This window comes from Habropoda laboriosa, unplaced genomic scaffold (genome assembly GCF_001263275.1).
Source record: "Habropoda laboriosa isolate 0110345459 unplaced genomic scaffold, ASM126327v1 scaffold38, whole genome shotgun sequence".
Lineage (NCBI taxonomy): Eukaryota > Metazoa > Arthropoda > Insecta > Hymenoptera > Apidae > Habropoda > Habropoda laboriosa.
The window spans coordinates 837,126-853,527 of record NW_017100163.1 but is presented as its reverse complement, the minus strand read 5'-3'; the positions used below and the strand labels follow the sequence as shown (position 1 = coordinate 853,527).

Below are 16,402 nucleotides of genomic sequence, written 5' to 3'. Positions count from 1 at the left end.
ATTCATTTTCTGCAAATACCTTGGTTTAGAGGGGCCTACAGGCTGATTGCAGTACCTGTTTTATAGGTCATTTTTTTCAATGTTGTCAAGATCACCTTTAGTTTTTTAAATGGAACCGCAACATACGCCTAATTCAGCTCAAGCATCATGCTGCTTATGTAGGTATATCTGTCTTTGAAGTTCACAGACGTAGGATCCTATAAGAACACATTTCTCTCGGAACAATTCAATTAAACGAGCGGTTCTTTCTTTCGTCCGTTCCCTTTTATAATTGTAAAAAACTATATCAAGCAATAAGTGAATGTTTTCCGGTTAAAGGTTGTAAGTAATAGCTAGACTGACAATGAGATGACGAATTATTTGCATACGGTAGGTAGCAAATGTTTTATTACCGCATCACACTGGTTTGAGCCGACTAGCAACATGTCATATGACAAAGTTTTATAATTAACTTTGATTTTTACCGACACTTGATGGCAGGGCCGCGTTTACGATAAAATAAAATACTTCTTTTTCAATATTATATTTATAATATAAAAACAAGAAGCCGCTGAAAACGGAAACGCTAAATTTATTTAAGACTCGTTCTTTTGAGGCCCCCTAATGACGTTGCGCCTATGGTCTCCAAAAGTATAAATGCGGCTCTGCTTGATGGATAACATAATAACTTATTATATAACACGAAAAATGTTATTTAACATAATGTTATATAAAATTTTTATTTCTCTTCTTCTAACAAGTTTTATAAATGTTCTATATAACATGTTTGTTAATACGTTGTTTGTTACTACAGTGGATTCCGGTTAATTTGGACACCGGTTAAGCGGGACCGCCGTTTATTTGGGGCAGATACTGAAGAGCGGAATATAAATACATTACTTTATTTTATTACTTATTGTTAACTTTGTTTAAATGCTTAAACACACATTTGTATTCAAGACCGAATATTACATACGTTTTTCAATAAATCGTTTTTGTCTTCATTTTTTACGTTGTTCAGATTTTGCCTGTTGAAATTCGTTTTTTTGGGACAGCCGTTTAATTGGGACAAATTAGTCCGATCCCAATGTGTCCCAATTAACCGGAATCCATTGTGTCTTACATTTTAATCGAGATATGAAGATCACCTTCAGTTTTTTACATTTATTACGCAATTGTATTGACTAACGACATTTCAAACACCGCTAGAAATGAAACTTATTTTATAGTACTAATATCTCAGTACATAATTGTTAACTTTAGACCCTATTTGATATAATACATTTTTACGCGACGTATGATACTTTATCGAAATTAGGGAAAAAATATTGGGAATCTCATTTAAATAACTGAAGGTGACCATCATCTCGACAAAAATGTAAAATAATAATAAACGATCTATTGTGCTTAATATGTCCCCCTTGATACCATGCAACTTTTCTTTGCAATATTTTTTGATAGAGCAAGTAATGTACGAGTAATTTGAAGTCGTCAAGTTAGATGGCTCATCCTGTATAAACAGTATAGACGCATCTTTAGTGATCTTATATTAAACTCCCGAGTATTCAGATGTTTTGTGAACGTACGATACACACAAGGACAAAATACAGTATATTCTCTACACCTGTCAGACCGCAAGGAAGCTAAACCTGACACTCGTAGAGTCAGGGACTACGTTTTCAGGCCTCGCGCCCGCCTTTGTAGTTTGCCGAACGTAGACCAGGACAGCGAATAAAATATAAGCATGAAAAGTGAGTCCAGGCAACCAAGAGATTTAAATATCAACTTTTTTAATTTTACGTTTTTTTATCCTGAAATTTTTCTTAACATATTGATGAGATTTTTCTGATGAAAATGACATAAAACATGACATAATTTGAACAACATTTACTTATTAACACTAAACAAAATTCAATATCAGAGAGAATATATGAAAAATTTCAAATTAATTTCAATTGTTGGAAGAATAGTTACATATTATGCTGTAACGAAAAAGCAACCTCTCAAAGTCATTTCAATATCCTATTCGACAAGTCTGAAGAACAACGATGACTAAAATTCAAATGTTTATTTCCCTAAACCTTCAAAATAATTTCGAAATATTTTATTCGAAGCGGAGTATTCCAAGTCAGTATCGATAATTGAAGAAATTATTTGATTGTATTTAAAAGAACCGAAAGGAGAATATTTAAAGTCTGATATTAAATGTCTAGCAAGTACCAGTAATTGGTAAAATGATTTATATTTGTTTTAAAAGCTGGTAGTGTATTATTTTTGTTTTAATTGTGCTGGGATTTGTTGGTTTGTTAAGGGAGGATAATAGCGAATAACGTGTGAAATTTGAAAATGAGAGTAAATAGGAACGATTGGATAACGAAATTGGGAGAGTTAGAGAGAATGTGTGAACAGACGAGAAGAAGAGAGGTAAATGATCCAACATGAGAATGTAAGTGTATATTTTTCGGTAATTACTTTATAATTGCTTTATAATTACTTTATAATTACCGATTAGTGGAGAATATTGTTTACATGCAATGGAAGTTTACTGGTGATGTTTATAATTTCGAAAATTCAGGTAGAATTGTAAATATACTGTATCGTAATTCGAATTTAAGTAAATTAGGTTGAACTGCAGTACACAGACGTTACTTTAGCTTGAAATAAATTCGAAACATAGAATTCACAGAGAAAACACTGCGAAACAGCAAAACGTAAACGTTACAATTGTTATAACATGTAAGCAAAAATTTCAGAATTAATTATACGAGTATTTCTCATAAGATTACCGTTACAAGAATATTTCACGTTTATTAATAATTTTATAAGAATTAGGAATATTAATTCACTTTGTTAAAATGCAAAAACTAATAATTTTACAGCAAGTGTTAAGAATTAGGAGCAGCATTCGTTACAAGTTCCACAAGGATACTGAAAGAAAAATTTCAAATTAATTTCAATTGCTGGAAGAAAAGTAACGAAAAGGCAACCTCTCAAAGTCATTTCAATATCCTATTCGACAAGTCTGAAGAAGAACGATGACTAAAATTCAAATGTTTATTTCCCTAAACCTTCAAAATAATTTCGAAATACTTTATTCGAATCGGAGTATTCCAAGTCAGTATCGCTAATTGAAGAAATTATTTGATTGTATTTAAAAGAACCGAAAGGAGAATATTTAAAGTCTGATATTAAATGTCTAGCAAGTACCAGTAATTGGTAAAATGATTTATATTTGTTTTAAAAGGAAAATTTCTAATAGGTATTAGTTAAAATGAATTGTTATTCAGTCTATTGTATTGAAATTCTAATTGATTCTAATGTATACAAGTGTTACAAGAAGGCTGAGTGTGTACAGGGTGGACATAGGCTAGCTAGTAGCCCCCGACCACTCTATTCACATCTCAGAACCTTCAGGTCAAAATACGCCGCGAAGTGTCTATGGCCCAGTATAAAGGGTGAATAAATTCGCGGGACATCGGGGGGTCCTTATATGCCTGCGGTACCCTCTCCCCAAAGTCATTAGCAAAATCGTCGGTTAGGTCAGGCGGGAAATTTTCGCGGGAGATTTTCGCGGGAGATTTCCGATATCGTAACACGGTATAATTTATCAATTTTCACAATTTTGTTATAAATTTATACTTCCGACAATTTGTTATAACATTGCATATAACAATTTATACGTTTTTACAATATTCTTCAATGGAAACATAGGTTTTAGCGTTCTCGTTACTTACTCGTGGTTTAATTAATTTCGTAGGGATTAAAAATCAGGTTGACCTGTGGTCGTAGATTAAAAATAACCATAGTACAGCTAAATTTATCGTGTTAAATGATTCTTTTTACACGAATGAAAAGTGTATTCAACGTTTGTTTGTTATAATATCGTGAAATGAATTATTTGTGCAGTTCTGTGCATTTTCTGTGCAGTTCAACCTAATTTACTAAAATTCACATTGCGAGTCAGTATACTGTAACAAGTAGTAACAAGCAAACGTTGAATAAATTCCTAATTCGTATTAAAAAAATTATTTAACACAATAATTTCAGCTTTATTATGATTATTCTTGATAAATGACCACAGGTCAACTTGATTTTTAATCGTTATAATCTTTAAATTCAGTGTGAATAGAGAAAATGTGTAATATAATTCATTTCACGATATTATAACAAACAAACGTTGAATACATTTTCGATTCGTGTAAAGAGAATTATTTATCACGATAAATTTAGCTGTACTATGGTTATTTTTAATGTACGACCACAGGTCATCCTGATTTTTAATCCCTACGAAATTAATTTAACCATGAGTAAGTAACGAGAACGCTAAAACCTATGTTTCCATTGAAGAGTATTGTAAAAATGTATAAATTGCTATATGCAATGTTATAACAAATTGTTGGATGGTTCGTTTGAACGTTCGTTTAAGGTTCGACTGTGATTATCAAATCTCTCGAAACACCGTAGAATGTTCAATTTTAAAAGTAACTTCTTCAATTTTTGGATAATCTGGGTAACGTGTTAGTGTTGACGATACACTTTCGAGTATAGACGTTAAAGTTCATAGAGTGGTCGGGGGTTACTAGCTAGCCTATGTCCACCCTGTACACACTCAGCCTTCTTGTAACACTTGTATACATTAGAATCAATTAGAATTTCAATACAGTAGACTGAATAACAATTCATTTGAACTAATACCTATTAGAAATTTTCCTTTTAAAACAAATATAAATCATTTTACCAATTACTGGTACTTGCTAGACATTTAATATCAGACTTTAAATATTCTCCTTTCGGTTCTTTTAAATACAATCAAATAATTTCTTTAATTAGCAATACTGACTTGGAATACTCCGCTTCGAATAAAAGATTTAGAAATTATTTTGAAGGTTTATGGAAATAAACATTTGAATTTTAGTCATTGTTGTTCTTCAAACTTGTCGAATAGGATATTGAAATGACTTTGAGAGACCCTTAATTAAACCGTCTCAGTAGTTTACCGTAATTAAGAATCTATTTTCGGGATTTATACGAGAATTTTTGAATTTTAGTAAATACTAGAGTCAGTGCATCGCGTATTGAAATAATAGCTTCATCCCTAGTTCGTTTATTATTGAATATTTTTACGCGTTTAACTTATGCTTCTCCCCAATTCTCGTCGCGTATTTTATTCTTATATTCTAGAATTGAGAAAGATATGTATTCGCGTTTTTTCTTTTGATTCTTTCAATTTTTCAATTGCATTACGCATTACTGCAATAATTTCTATCGTTACATTTAATTCTAATTGTTTAGCAGCTTTTCTGCTGCTATCGACCGTACATTTTACTGGCAGTTGTGGAATCGACCCTACATTTTTTTTTTTTTTACGTGGATGTAGGCCGACCCTACATTTTACTGACACTCGTCGAATCAACCATACATTTTACTGACACTTCTGGAATCGACCCTACATTTTTTGTTTTTTTTTACGTGGAGGTAGGCAGACTCTATCTGATAAACAATTGGCAACCAAACGGTGGCTCTCCCTCTACATTCGACGGATAATGTGTACAGGTATTTAATGTAATTTTTTAGCAATTTGTTTTTGTAATTCATCCAAAGCGATATATTATGAAATTAAATTAATCACTCAATAAGTTTTAACATTAGATTGTTTCCTCGATATGGCCATGGTGGTCATCGTTGACTGGAGTGCCTCAAACGTTTAGAATAACTAAAATAAAATAAATGTTGTCAACTAAAAGTTTTGAACGTCAGAGCTAGTTAGACATTATTTTCAATTGAAAAAAAAAAATTATAAAGCATAATACTATAACCCTATGCTTAAAATGTATTTTCTTGTGGCCGCCTGACAGCAACCTGTAAATTTGGCGCGACAGTGAACGTGTTAATAAGCAAATGTTGTTCAAATTATATCGGGTTTGATATCATTTTCATCAGAAAAGTCTCACCAATATGTTAAAAAAAATTCCAGATTAAAAAATATAAAGTTAAAGAAATTATATCTTTCTATTATGATTTGTCGAGCCGTGTAATCTCGTAAAGGAAACCGACTGGTGTAGCGTTACACGCTTGATTGACTGCGAGCGAGATAACATGGGCGCAGCAATGACGCAGACCTAGGCGTATGACCATCTATACTGTCACTTGTAGAATCCAAACTTACTGACTCTTGTAGAGAATTTACTGTGCAGTGATGATCGATGTACACGAGCGCGTCTTATCGTGAACATTCTTTTTCTCTGGCGGTCGAAATTATCAATTGCCAATCAAAGGCCAGCTAATCGGATTACGTGGCATTTTTGCGTGTCGACGGGACCACTAATCGATCAGCGATCGCGTATCTGAATTATGTATATGTCGAATTATCGCGATCGCTACCGAGCATTATGTTCAATTCGCGGTACAAAATAACGAAGTCAGGTTTTTTCACCGGAACGATAGGGAATTACTTTTTTCTTACACGAAACGCGTAAAAGTGAAAAAATTTCTTAGAAATAATTGAAAGTTATTTGTTGAATACTAATATCCTGTTAATCACTACTTTGAATCAGAAAAAGATTTTAAGTAATGTTAAAATGGAAAATTTGTCGAGCAGCAAGTCTAACGTAACCTAACCTTAGATAAATCAACGTCATAATTTTTATTCTATTTACAAAGTTCAATTTTATCATTTTTAATTTTTATTTTGATTAAATTCAATGGATAAGTGTTTTATTGCTTTTTAAAATACACAGTGTCCCAGTAACTGCCTTATTTGTTTTTAATAATACTGGAAAAGATATAATTTAAATAATTTCGAAGAAATAGCATAGTGCAAGAAAAAATTTTTTTGGAATTTTTCAAGATTACTTTTTCTTACAAGAAAACATATATTTTATTTTATTTGATTTATTCGACATTTTCTTGCATATTAATATCTGTATTTTATAATGCTATGTTCTAACCAACATTAAGATGTATTCAACGATCTATCACATCGTAACTTTGAAATGACTTCGGACAATGTAAAAATAATGAAACAAATTAGAAATAAGCATGTTAATATGCAAAAGAAAATGTCGACGACCTTTTTTTTTATCATCAACTCCTTTAGTCATGTTTTTTTACTTTGAGTAGCAGCGGAAATAATTCACATGCTCGTTATAAATGAGGCACCCTGTATATACAATATAATCGTGTAAATTTGAGTGCAACATAATCTTACTGGCATTCTAATGAAAGAATGAAAAGTTTTGGACAGAAGTCGAAACGCGCTCCCCATCGAAGTTCGACAGGACGCCCTCAGGAAATCTAAACCGGTAACAAGATGGCTGCTCGGAAACGGAAACCGGAAGCTTGTCACTCAAGCTACACCGGCTTCCGGCGTGTCCCGAAAAAGGGAAGCGTTATGGAACGGTCGAGGAGAGAAATAAAAAGGAACGATGGGTGAAATAAGGGGGAGATCTGTCTCGAGTGTATTGTTTTATCACATTTCTCCTGAAAATGCTATTTCTAAGTATGAATATCTGAAAATTAAGATAGAAAATGAATGAAAAGAGAAATTGTTGGAAACTTCTTGTGTCTGCAGTCAGAGATAAAAATTGGGGTGAATATGTGCTATTTCGGATCTTGGAGTGTTCCAATTTTTGGATAGTTTAACTTTTTATTATTTTCATTTTCGAATATTCTAATCATCGACGATTTCAATTTTCGAATATCTTTATTTTCAAATGTTCTGACTTTTGCCTATTTCAATTTTCAAATTATTTAATTTTCAAATATTCTAATCCTCGATGATTGCAATTTTTCAATGTTTTAGTTTGCAAATATCCTAATTCTGGACTATTCCAATTTTTGAATATTAAAATTTCCAAATATTCTAAATCTCGACTATGCTAATTTTTAACTATTCTAATCTTCGACTTAATATACAGTTGCGCCCATTAATATCCGGCCACTCTTTAAAACAGTATAATTTTGCTTTGGTTAACGTTGCTATGAGCTACAAACAGTTAAAAATTGTGAAAGCCGCGGGTTTTCACGATTTTCGGCCTTTAACTGTAATAAATCTAAAGATTCTTACATCTTTCGATGCCTGCCGCTTGTTTCTGCATCATCTGATTTCGATGAAATTTCCAGCATGCATGTAATTGACCCAAATCTATAAAATATATGTTTTAAACTTTCACTACAAAGCCAGTTAAAAAAGTTGTAAAAAGTGACCTTTACAATTTTCTTCGTGATTAACAAATTGCAATTTTTTCAAAATTCTTCCAACTACTAAAAAAGAACTCAAGTCGTTTGGTCCAATTTAAAAAAAGTTATACTGTTCTAAAGAATCGCAGGGCATTAAGTAGGTATCTATAGATCGAATTTTCTTTCCCTTAATTAGCTTTAGTTATCAATTTAATTAAATGTTTTCCACTCAAAAGTCTACTCAAAATTACTGGAAGATTAAATAAAGTCATCTTACTAATCATCTACATTGTAACAGCGATCACGATTCGTTGCGATAAGGAGAATCGTTTCTTTATTTTACTACTCTTTCTACTTAAAGCATCATCGATAACAATTATCATTTTATTCAGGGTTTATTATTATCGTTTCGAATTTAGTGGACGAATGTTACTGCACTGGACAGCACAAATATCGATAATCATATTAACACATACATAGATCCACTCGAATAATTATAAATTATTTATCGTGAGATATCGTGTACATTATTTTGTGGAAAAAATCATGCGATATGACTGTAGTAATTAGAGTATGTAGTAGAAGTTATTTGATTGTATTCCATATATTTTATAACACTATAGTCAATAATGTCTATTTTGCATTATTAGATTTTTTTAGTGTTATACTATTAACAATGATTCTGATTTATTTGATGTAACTTCTTTTTAATTTTTAATTGTAAAGTATTATATCATAGAGTATTTATTTAAGTATTGTACTCTTAAGAGTATTTATTGTTATTCTATTAAAGATAATTATGACTTATTCTACGTAACTTTTTACAAATTTTAAATTACAAAGTATTCTATTATTACGAGTAGGTACCTATTTATTTACGTATTGTATTATTAAGAGTATTTACTGTTATTCTATTAAAGATAATTATGACTTATTCTACGTAACTTTTAAAAAATTTTAAATTATGAAGTATTGTATCATTAAGATTTATTTATTTGAGTAAGGGAAAGGAAGAAATACTGTTTGTTCTCTTAAGATTCGATTTTATTAAATATGTATCTGATATATTAGACTACTATGTATTATACACAATGTACATATATACAACCTATCGATGTAATTACATGCTACTTAATTAAAGGCGATAAACTGGGATCTCTGTCGCGCCTCTTCTATACAATTACGCTATAATACCTGCTTTCTTCCATTTTATGAAACAATTTAAAACGAAACAATCGAGAATCTTCATAGTACAATAGCATTGAAAAAGAACATTTTATTTCACTTGAAACTTATGCAACTGGCCTCTGTCTATCTTACAATGAACATTTAAGTGACGTTCTATTACTATTTGACATCATTTGTCTGATCACATTATTCGAATTTCTGCTACGAGTCTAATCATCTTCTATTAAAAGAATCATTTTTATTGAATTCAATAGTGAACAGATTCTCTAATAGTTATATTTCAGATGACACTGGCTAAGAAATTTTATGACTTTTTTTCTGTTAAAAATGGTACATTATTGTATAATTTCGAAGATTATCTTCTAAATGAAGTTATTGTTCTTCGCCTTGTTTTATCTCGTTATCGCGATTAAATTCACGAAAAGTGGAGTGTTCGAGTTACATAAGCGACCAGTGATCTTTACGATTTTACGGTCTCTCTTTTTGAGAAATATTTGTTGATAATTGTTTCGTGTATTTCTTTCGTAGAAAGAAAATGTTGAATTTCCTTCAGGATTGTTAAGTACGAACGTGAGGGACACTTTGCTCGAAACACACACACACACACACACACACACGCTACACGAACTAACGACACTTTGTACAAAATGAAGAAAGAAAAGGAACAGTGAATTTATCTAACGATCGATCCTGCATACTTTGTCCACTTATCTATTTATTTTGCGCTAGATCACTTTCTTGTTACGATATATCGGGTGATTCGCATAAAATATTATAATTCAATTGCATAAAATTCTTTTTCAATATTCTAGGATTCATTTTTAAATAATATTTTCGATTATTTCGTTCTACCATGTTTGAGATCTTCAATTAATCCTAATAAAATATTGAGACTTCACGGATTCCTAAAATATTAAAAAATGGATTCCTAACACTTCCCAAAATATTTATAATATTTTACGTAGATCGCCCTGTATGCATGCAGAGCGTAAAAGAAACACAGGCCTTTGGTTCGAGAATTAATAAAATCTATCGAAAGAGAATTGAAAGTTTTTTACTTTGATAAATCACACGAATTATTTATTTCTTTGTCACAATATTTCCAAGCTGAAAAATATTAACATCAAAAGAAAATTAGAAGGTTTCTAATACAATAACAATTTCAGTAACATTCCACTTTTTAAATTTATCATTCGAAAAGTTTTCAATTTTTAATTTTTAATTTAGAATTTTTCATTTCTCCGATGAACCGCACGTGTCATTTATCCAATATTTCGAAGCTGGGAAATTTTGATAATCAATTTCTTTCAACAAATTCCATCAATTCTCAAGTTACCTTTTATCCACACTGCAAACCATAATTGCGATCACGAGCTATCTTTGGTTTCTTTGATTTTCCAAAATCCAAAACACGATCCGGGGAGACACGACGTGGCTCGATCAGTTCACTCGAGTGACACTTTCTTCGCGCGAAAGCTTCACAGAATTTCAATTTACGCGTCGCGTCTCAACGCTGTCTTTCACTTTCGATTAAAATACGAACTGGCAGTACTTCGTTTACTCTAACAACAAGAACGCGAGGATTGTTAGCTGTGTCGAGCCGTCACAGGCAACTCTCTCATCGTTACTGGTAACGATATCTACGCTAATAATACATTTGATCCTTAGTGCTCATACTATATACGAACAGTTGGATGAATCCTCTTTTTGCACTAAACTTCACTTTACAGTTCCAAAACGATTTGCTTCTGAAGGTTACTTTGTAGATGTGTGTTCTTTCGTCAATCTGCACTGATCCATTCCATTTTTGATATTTTCGATAAATTTTTCGAAAATTTGTTGCTTTTGAATTCTTAGATTGATCGTCAGTTATATTCTTTTTTTAGGAGAATCAATTCACTCTGCTCACAAAGTGTCTGTTGATGTGTTTCTTCTTTTTAAAGTAAAATTTGATCACTGTCTTCTTCTACTGCAGTTTCTTGACTAACTTGTTCGTGAAGTACGTTTTTTCTCGATTTTATTTTAGGAAGATCGATTCTTTATCATTCATAATGATCGTCATTGCCATTACTTCCAAACACTGTGTATCACACACGAACATTCTTTTCCTTTTACGTTGGATAAATTCATGTTAATTGTTCGCTTTTTCTCTTCTCCGTTTCAGTAACCTTCGCGAACTCTCTTGATCACTATAGTCGTCGTTTGTTTAATTTAACGTAACTTTCTGTAAGATCGTGTAATATGAAATGTCAGACTTTCAAGGGAGCAGTGTAAATCACTTTTTTAAATTCAAATATTAACCCTCTATAACATCATGTAACTTGGATATTACGTATCCATTTATGTATATTTTATGTCTCTACTATTGCTACACTATCAGCCAAAATCTTGCTCCTTCCATGAAAATGTAAAATTCCTACCAACCACAATTTTCCTTCTAACGAAAAAAAATCGCGTTATAGAGGGTTCGGTTAACACGAAAAATTCAGAATTCTTCAACACTTAACTAATCACTTGAGCTATCAATTCACGAATTATTAGACATCCAACATTTCATATTACACGACTTAACGAACACTCTCTATAGTCCATGATCCACGAACAACATCATTCACAAACGCCCATCCAATCTTCTTTGAACTAGACAACCGTCGAATCACCCACGAAAGAAATAATCGTTCACTGAATCCTCTATCCGAAGAGTCCAATTCTCTAAATGTTCGTCGAAAACTGTTTCTCAATCGTCGACTGTTTCGTACACTAAAATCTCACTAGATCTTCAGCAGTTCCACCTTCAACCCAGAGCATGTTTCACGATTCAACCTCCTCCTCTTTACCACCAATACGGTTTCTGCATGTAAGGTGGCATAGGAACTTGACCAGTGCTCGGATAAGTAGACGGTTCCATCAGTTTCGACTGACACGGCTTTCCATCCTTGATCAATAATGGTACGGCGACTCTTCTTGGCGAACATCCACTTCCACCAGCCTCAACCCTTTCTGTAGCTGCCCTTTTCGTCTTATACCTGTGATTCTGGAACCAGATTTTCACCTGTGTGGGCGTTAGTCGAATAATCGAGGCTAGATGCTCCCTTTCTGGTGCACTCAGGTATCTTTGTTGACGAAAACGTCTCTCGAGTTCGAAAGTTTGTGCTTTGGAGAACAACACTCGTCTCTTTCGCTTCTTGTGCTCCGTTTCGTGCGGTTGAGTCTCGTTCGATTGTTGCTCGTCTTCGAAATCCGCCGATTCTTCCTCCTTGCACTCATGGTTCGTCTCTTGTTTCGGTGGAAACGAGAGGTCTGAGATCGTTGGACTAGTTGAGTCTGGTTGCTGCAGCACTGTAATGGCAAGGATTATTGTGTTACTTTTCACGGTTGAATATGGTTTTTTCTTCGTGATGAATTGTGAGCTGGAAGTAATTAGTCCATCCTGTAACTTCTCGCGATTTGAAGCCGTTCATTTTGAAAAACCGTAACTTCGCTTACGTTTAAGCGATAAGAATGTTAAGAATATTACAAAAGCATTAAACATTTTTATTTAAAATAATTTCCATAATGTTCGATACACTTTTGCCAACGTATTACAAGAGCATTAATTTCGTGTACATACAAAGACGCTAATGAATCTCCCCCATCCAAACCTCCCAAAAAAAAATCATGCTCACAGTTTGATAGTCTACTTCGGGATTATTTCACTATAATTTCCTAAAACCGGGTATCACTATCACCACAGACTCATGCAGTAACGAATTGGAGGTCGTTCACCAAAAACTGAAGGTTCAACAACCAGCTCTGGTCAACAGAAGAGGCTCTATCCTTTTGCATGACAACGCCAGACCTCACAGAGCAAGCACAACTGTAGAAAAATTGCATCAACTGAGTGTTGAAGTTCTACATTATCCTCCATATTCTCACCACTCACTTGACACTTTCCTTACACAAAAACGATTTGAGAAACAGGAGGATATTGAAAACGCCTTTCGGCAGTTTCTTTCTCTTACAGATTCGTATTTTGATGTACACAGAATGAATGCTCTTGTAATACGTTGGCAAAAGAGTATCGAACATTATGGAAATTATTTTAAATGAAAATGTTTAATTTCATTGGAGTTATGTTTTACCAAAATGAACGGCTTCGAGCCGCGGGAACTTTTAGGGTGACCTAATAGTTGCAAGTCGATTATGAAAGTGATCTAGATGAAAAATTAGATATAATTCAATTTAACATTTATCTTCTGTTGCATCGATTTACGTTATATTATTGTAGACTATTTTTGCAAAATAAGCGAGAATTAAACTATTAAATGAGGTTAGTTGGCAAAATATCTGAAAAGATAATCAAAATGTCTAAATACTTCAAGTGAGTGGAAAAAATTGAAGAGAAGGAAGAGTGTATGTGTATGATAATTAGAAAGGGAAATGTTGGAAAAATTAAGCAGCATTTAGTTATGTATAAATTTAGATAGAAAATTCAGGAATTTATATTGTTTTTAGAAATGTTCGTTTAACCCTTTAGTTAAGACTTCAATTAATTCTAATTATTTCTTGATTTTATTATCAATTAGATACTGAAAATTAATTAAAAATCAGAGAAGTATTGTGCAGCAAAATTGTGCGATACTGGAAACGCGACAGAATTGAATTAAATCGAAATATAGAAATTGCATTCAACCCTTTGGTTAAGATTTCAATCAATTTTAATTAGTTCTTCCAAAGAAGGAGAAGCATTATTATCGCAGTACTGACAGGCACAAATTTTATTTTCTATATTCATTTTGTACATACTGTGCAACATTTCAAGTTTAGTCCAAAGTTATGCCAGTTTCGTAAGAAACGTATCATTGATCCACGTTGAACGAAAGCACAGTGTTGAAAAGTGAATAATAAATTGTTAAAAAATTAATAGAGATCAGTTGTGTAGATATAGATACGTAATATTGAAAATTCTTGTAACCATTGTTCTTGGTACCTCGTTAAGTCTGTTTCACCAGTTTCCGAGAATCGATAAACGTCATTTTGAAAAGCTATCAGGGTCATCACGAAAATGGCTATATAGAGTGAACTACAGCTGCATTTTTTACTACCCTTCGACTCCTACCGTTGATTGCAGGCAGATGCATGGCTGTATTGATTTCTTAAGTCTCGTTAACGAGTGCTTGCTCATCGTTCAGACGATACACTAAAGAATGAACTAATCATCAGAAACAGAAAGAATACTACTGTAATACAAATAACCTAGACAATTCAAAAGACTACGCAATTTTGCAATTTATACTATTAAACTAACGCCGTACAAACTTGTCAAAAATTTTGAAAGCAAACTTTCCGTCAGCTTCTGCATTACATATTAGATAATCCAACAAGTTCCTGTCGCGATATGTTTATCCTTTTCGCGAAGTATTTTGTGTTTCGAGTTAATTTCGAGACATGAAACGATTAATTCAGACGTGTAAGATAAGAGAAGCTATAGCAGTGAAACATTCAGGACTCTTAAATCAGAACGAAGTGATTTTTCACTACGATAATGTCAAACCGCATGTGAAATAAAACGTGCAAAAGAATTATGTGAATTCGGTTGGGAAATTTAATCTCACCCGCCGTATTCTCTGGTCGTTGTTCTATCAGATTCTCATCTGTTTCGTGTATTACAACATTTTTTAATAGGCAAAAAATTTGACAATATCGACTCTATAAAAAGTAACATTGAAAAATATTTTATGGAAAAACCGAAGAAATTTTATAGCGACGGCATAATGGCATTGTCAAAACGATGGGAAGATGTAAAACAGGCGAACGACTGCATTGTTTCGTAGCATTTAAAGGTGTGTTTGAAATATTGGCCTAAATGGCGCATCAATAAACGGCACAAACTTATTGGATGACCTAATACTACTAACTCTATTTTCGTAAATGAATTATGATGGACAAAGGGTTACAATACTTCAAATATTCGACTTTAATAATAAGTTAAGAAATTAGTTTTCTGTTCATTTTAATCGTCACCCAATATTATACCGACATTCTACAGGGTGCTTTAAAAAAATGTTAAGACTTATGTGGAAGTAATTTTTTTTAGAGAAACCAAATATTTTGTCTTTAACGAATTCTTGGAATCTTCTTCTCTTTTACAAAAAAAAAAAGAAAACAAACAAATGGAAAGAAAATATATAGGTTGTACCTATATGTACAAGAAGTGATAATTATGTACCTATACTACAAGCTAACTAAAAAAAGGTACAGAATTATTGTATAATAAAATTCTGTGATACTGAAAACACGATAGAATTAGATTAAATCAAAATATAGGAATTGCAGAGCTGACGATTCAGTGCGTTCTACGTTTAATCCACCAATATTTTGATTAGCCTTCAGCTAAAGTGGCAAATACCACGGTGGCCGGGAGACACGCTAATTTAATGTACAACGACGAGGTCCCTGGCTTCGTGAGCATACAATACGCTTTTGTGAACGACTCGTAAGCCTGCTTGGGGAGGGTGTGAAGCAATATAGAGCCTGCTTGATAGCCCCTTGCACCCCATGGGACTGACTGTATCATTTTCATGGGAGATTAGGCTGTAGTCGCAGTCGTGTCGTGATTTCAATTAGACATTTCGTCTTTGGAAGAAATGATCTTCTAAATTAGGCTCTTGTTCGATGATATTCTCATCAAGTTTGAAACTTTTCGCTGTATTTCGGTCAATGATTTCACAAGATTGATCTGTTTCTTTTTTTTGTCGAGCTATTTTATTGGAAAAATAGAGGAATATTTAAAAGTAGAGTAACTAGAGTTTCCTGTCTTTCGCTATAATTTAGGAAAATTATTTGATACGTTGCAATGTACGCTGCAGCTCAAAGGTTTAGAGCACCCTTCGTTATTTGGACAAAACAAGCTTTCTCATATGTATGAAAGTATTTAGTAACGTTATCAGAAATATCGCATCTATATGTATGTATATTAAAGTAAGATTGGAATTTGAATTATACCTAGTCAGAATTGGGCAAGATCATAAAAATATTCCCAATATCTGAAATCGATTTATGGAAATACTGAAAAATT

The 16,402-nt window shown here is 32.7% G+C and overlaps 1 protein-coding gene across 2 annotated transcripts in view; it reads right to left on the bottom strand.

Annotated features, from left to right (window-relative positions):
• Positions 1–12,178: 12,178 nt before the first annotated feature.
• LOC108578505 (homeobox protein XENK-2-like) overlaps positions 12,179–16,402 on the bottom strand; it is a 32,050-nt gene continuing 27,826 nt past the window's right edge. For both annotated transcript variants that reach the window (XM_017941856.1, XM_017941857.1), the window contains exon 4: positions 12,179–12,684. In XM_017941856.1, the coding sequence (XP_017797345.1) occupies positions 12,179–12,684 (506 nt within the window). The remainder of the gene's footprint in view (positions 12,685–16,402) is intronic.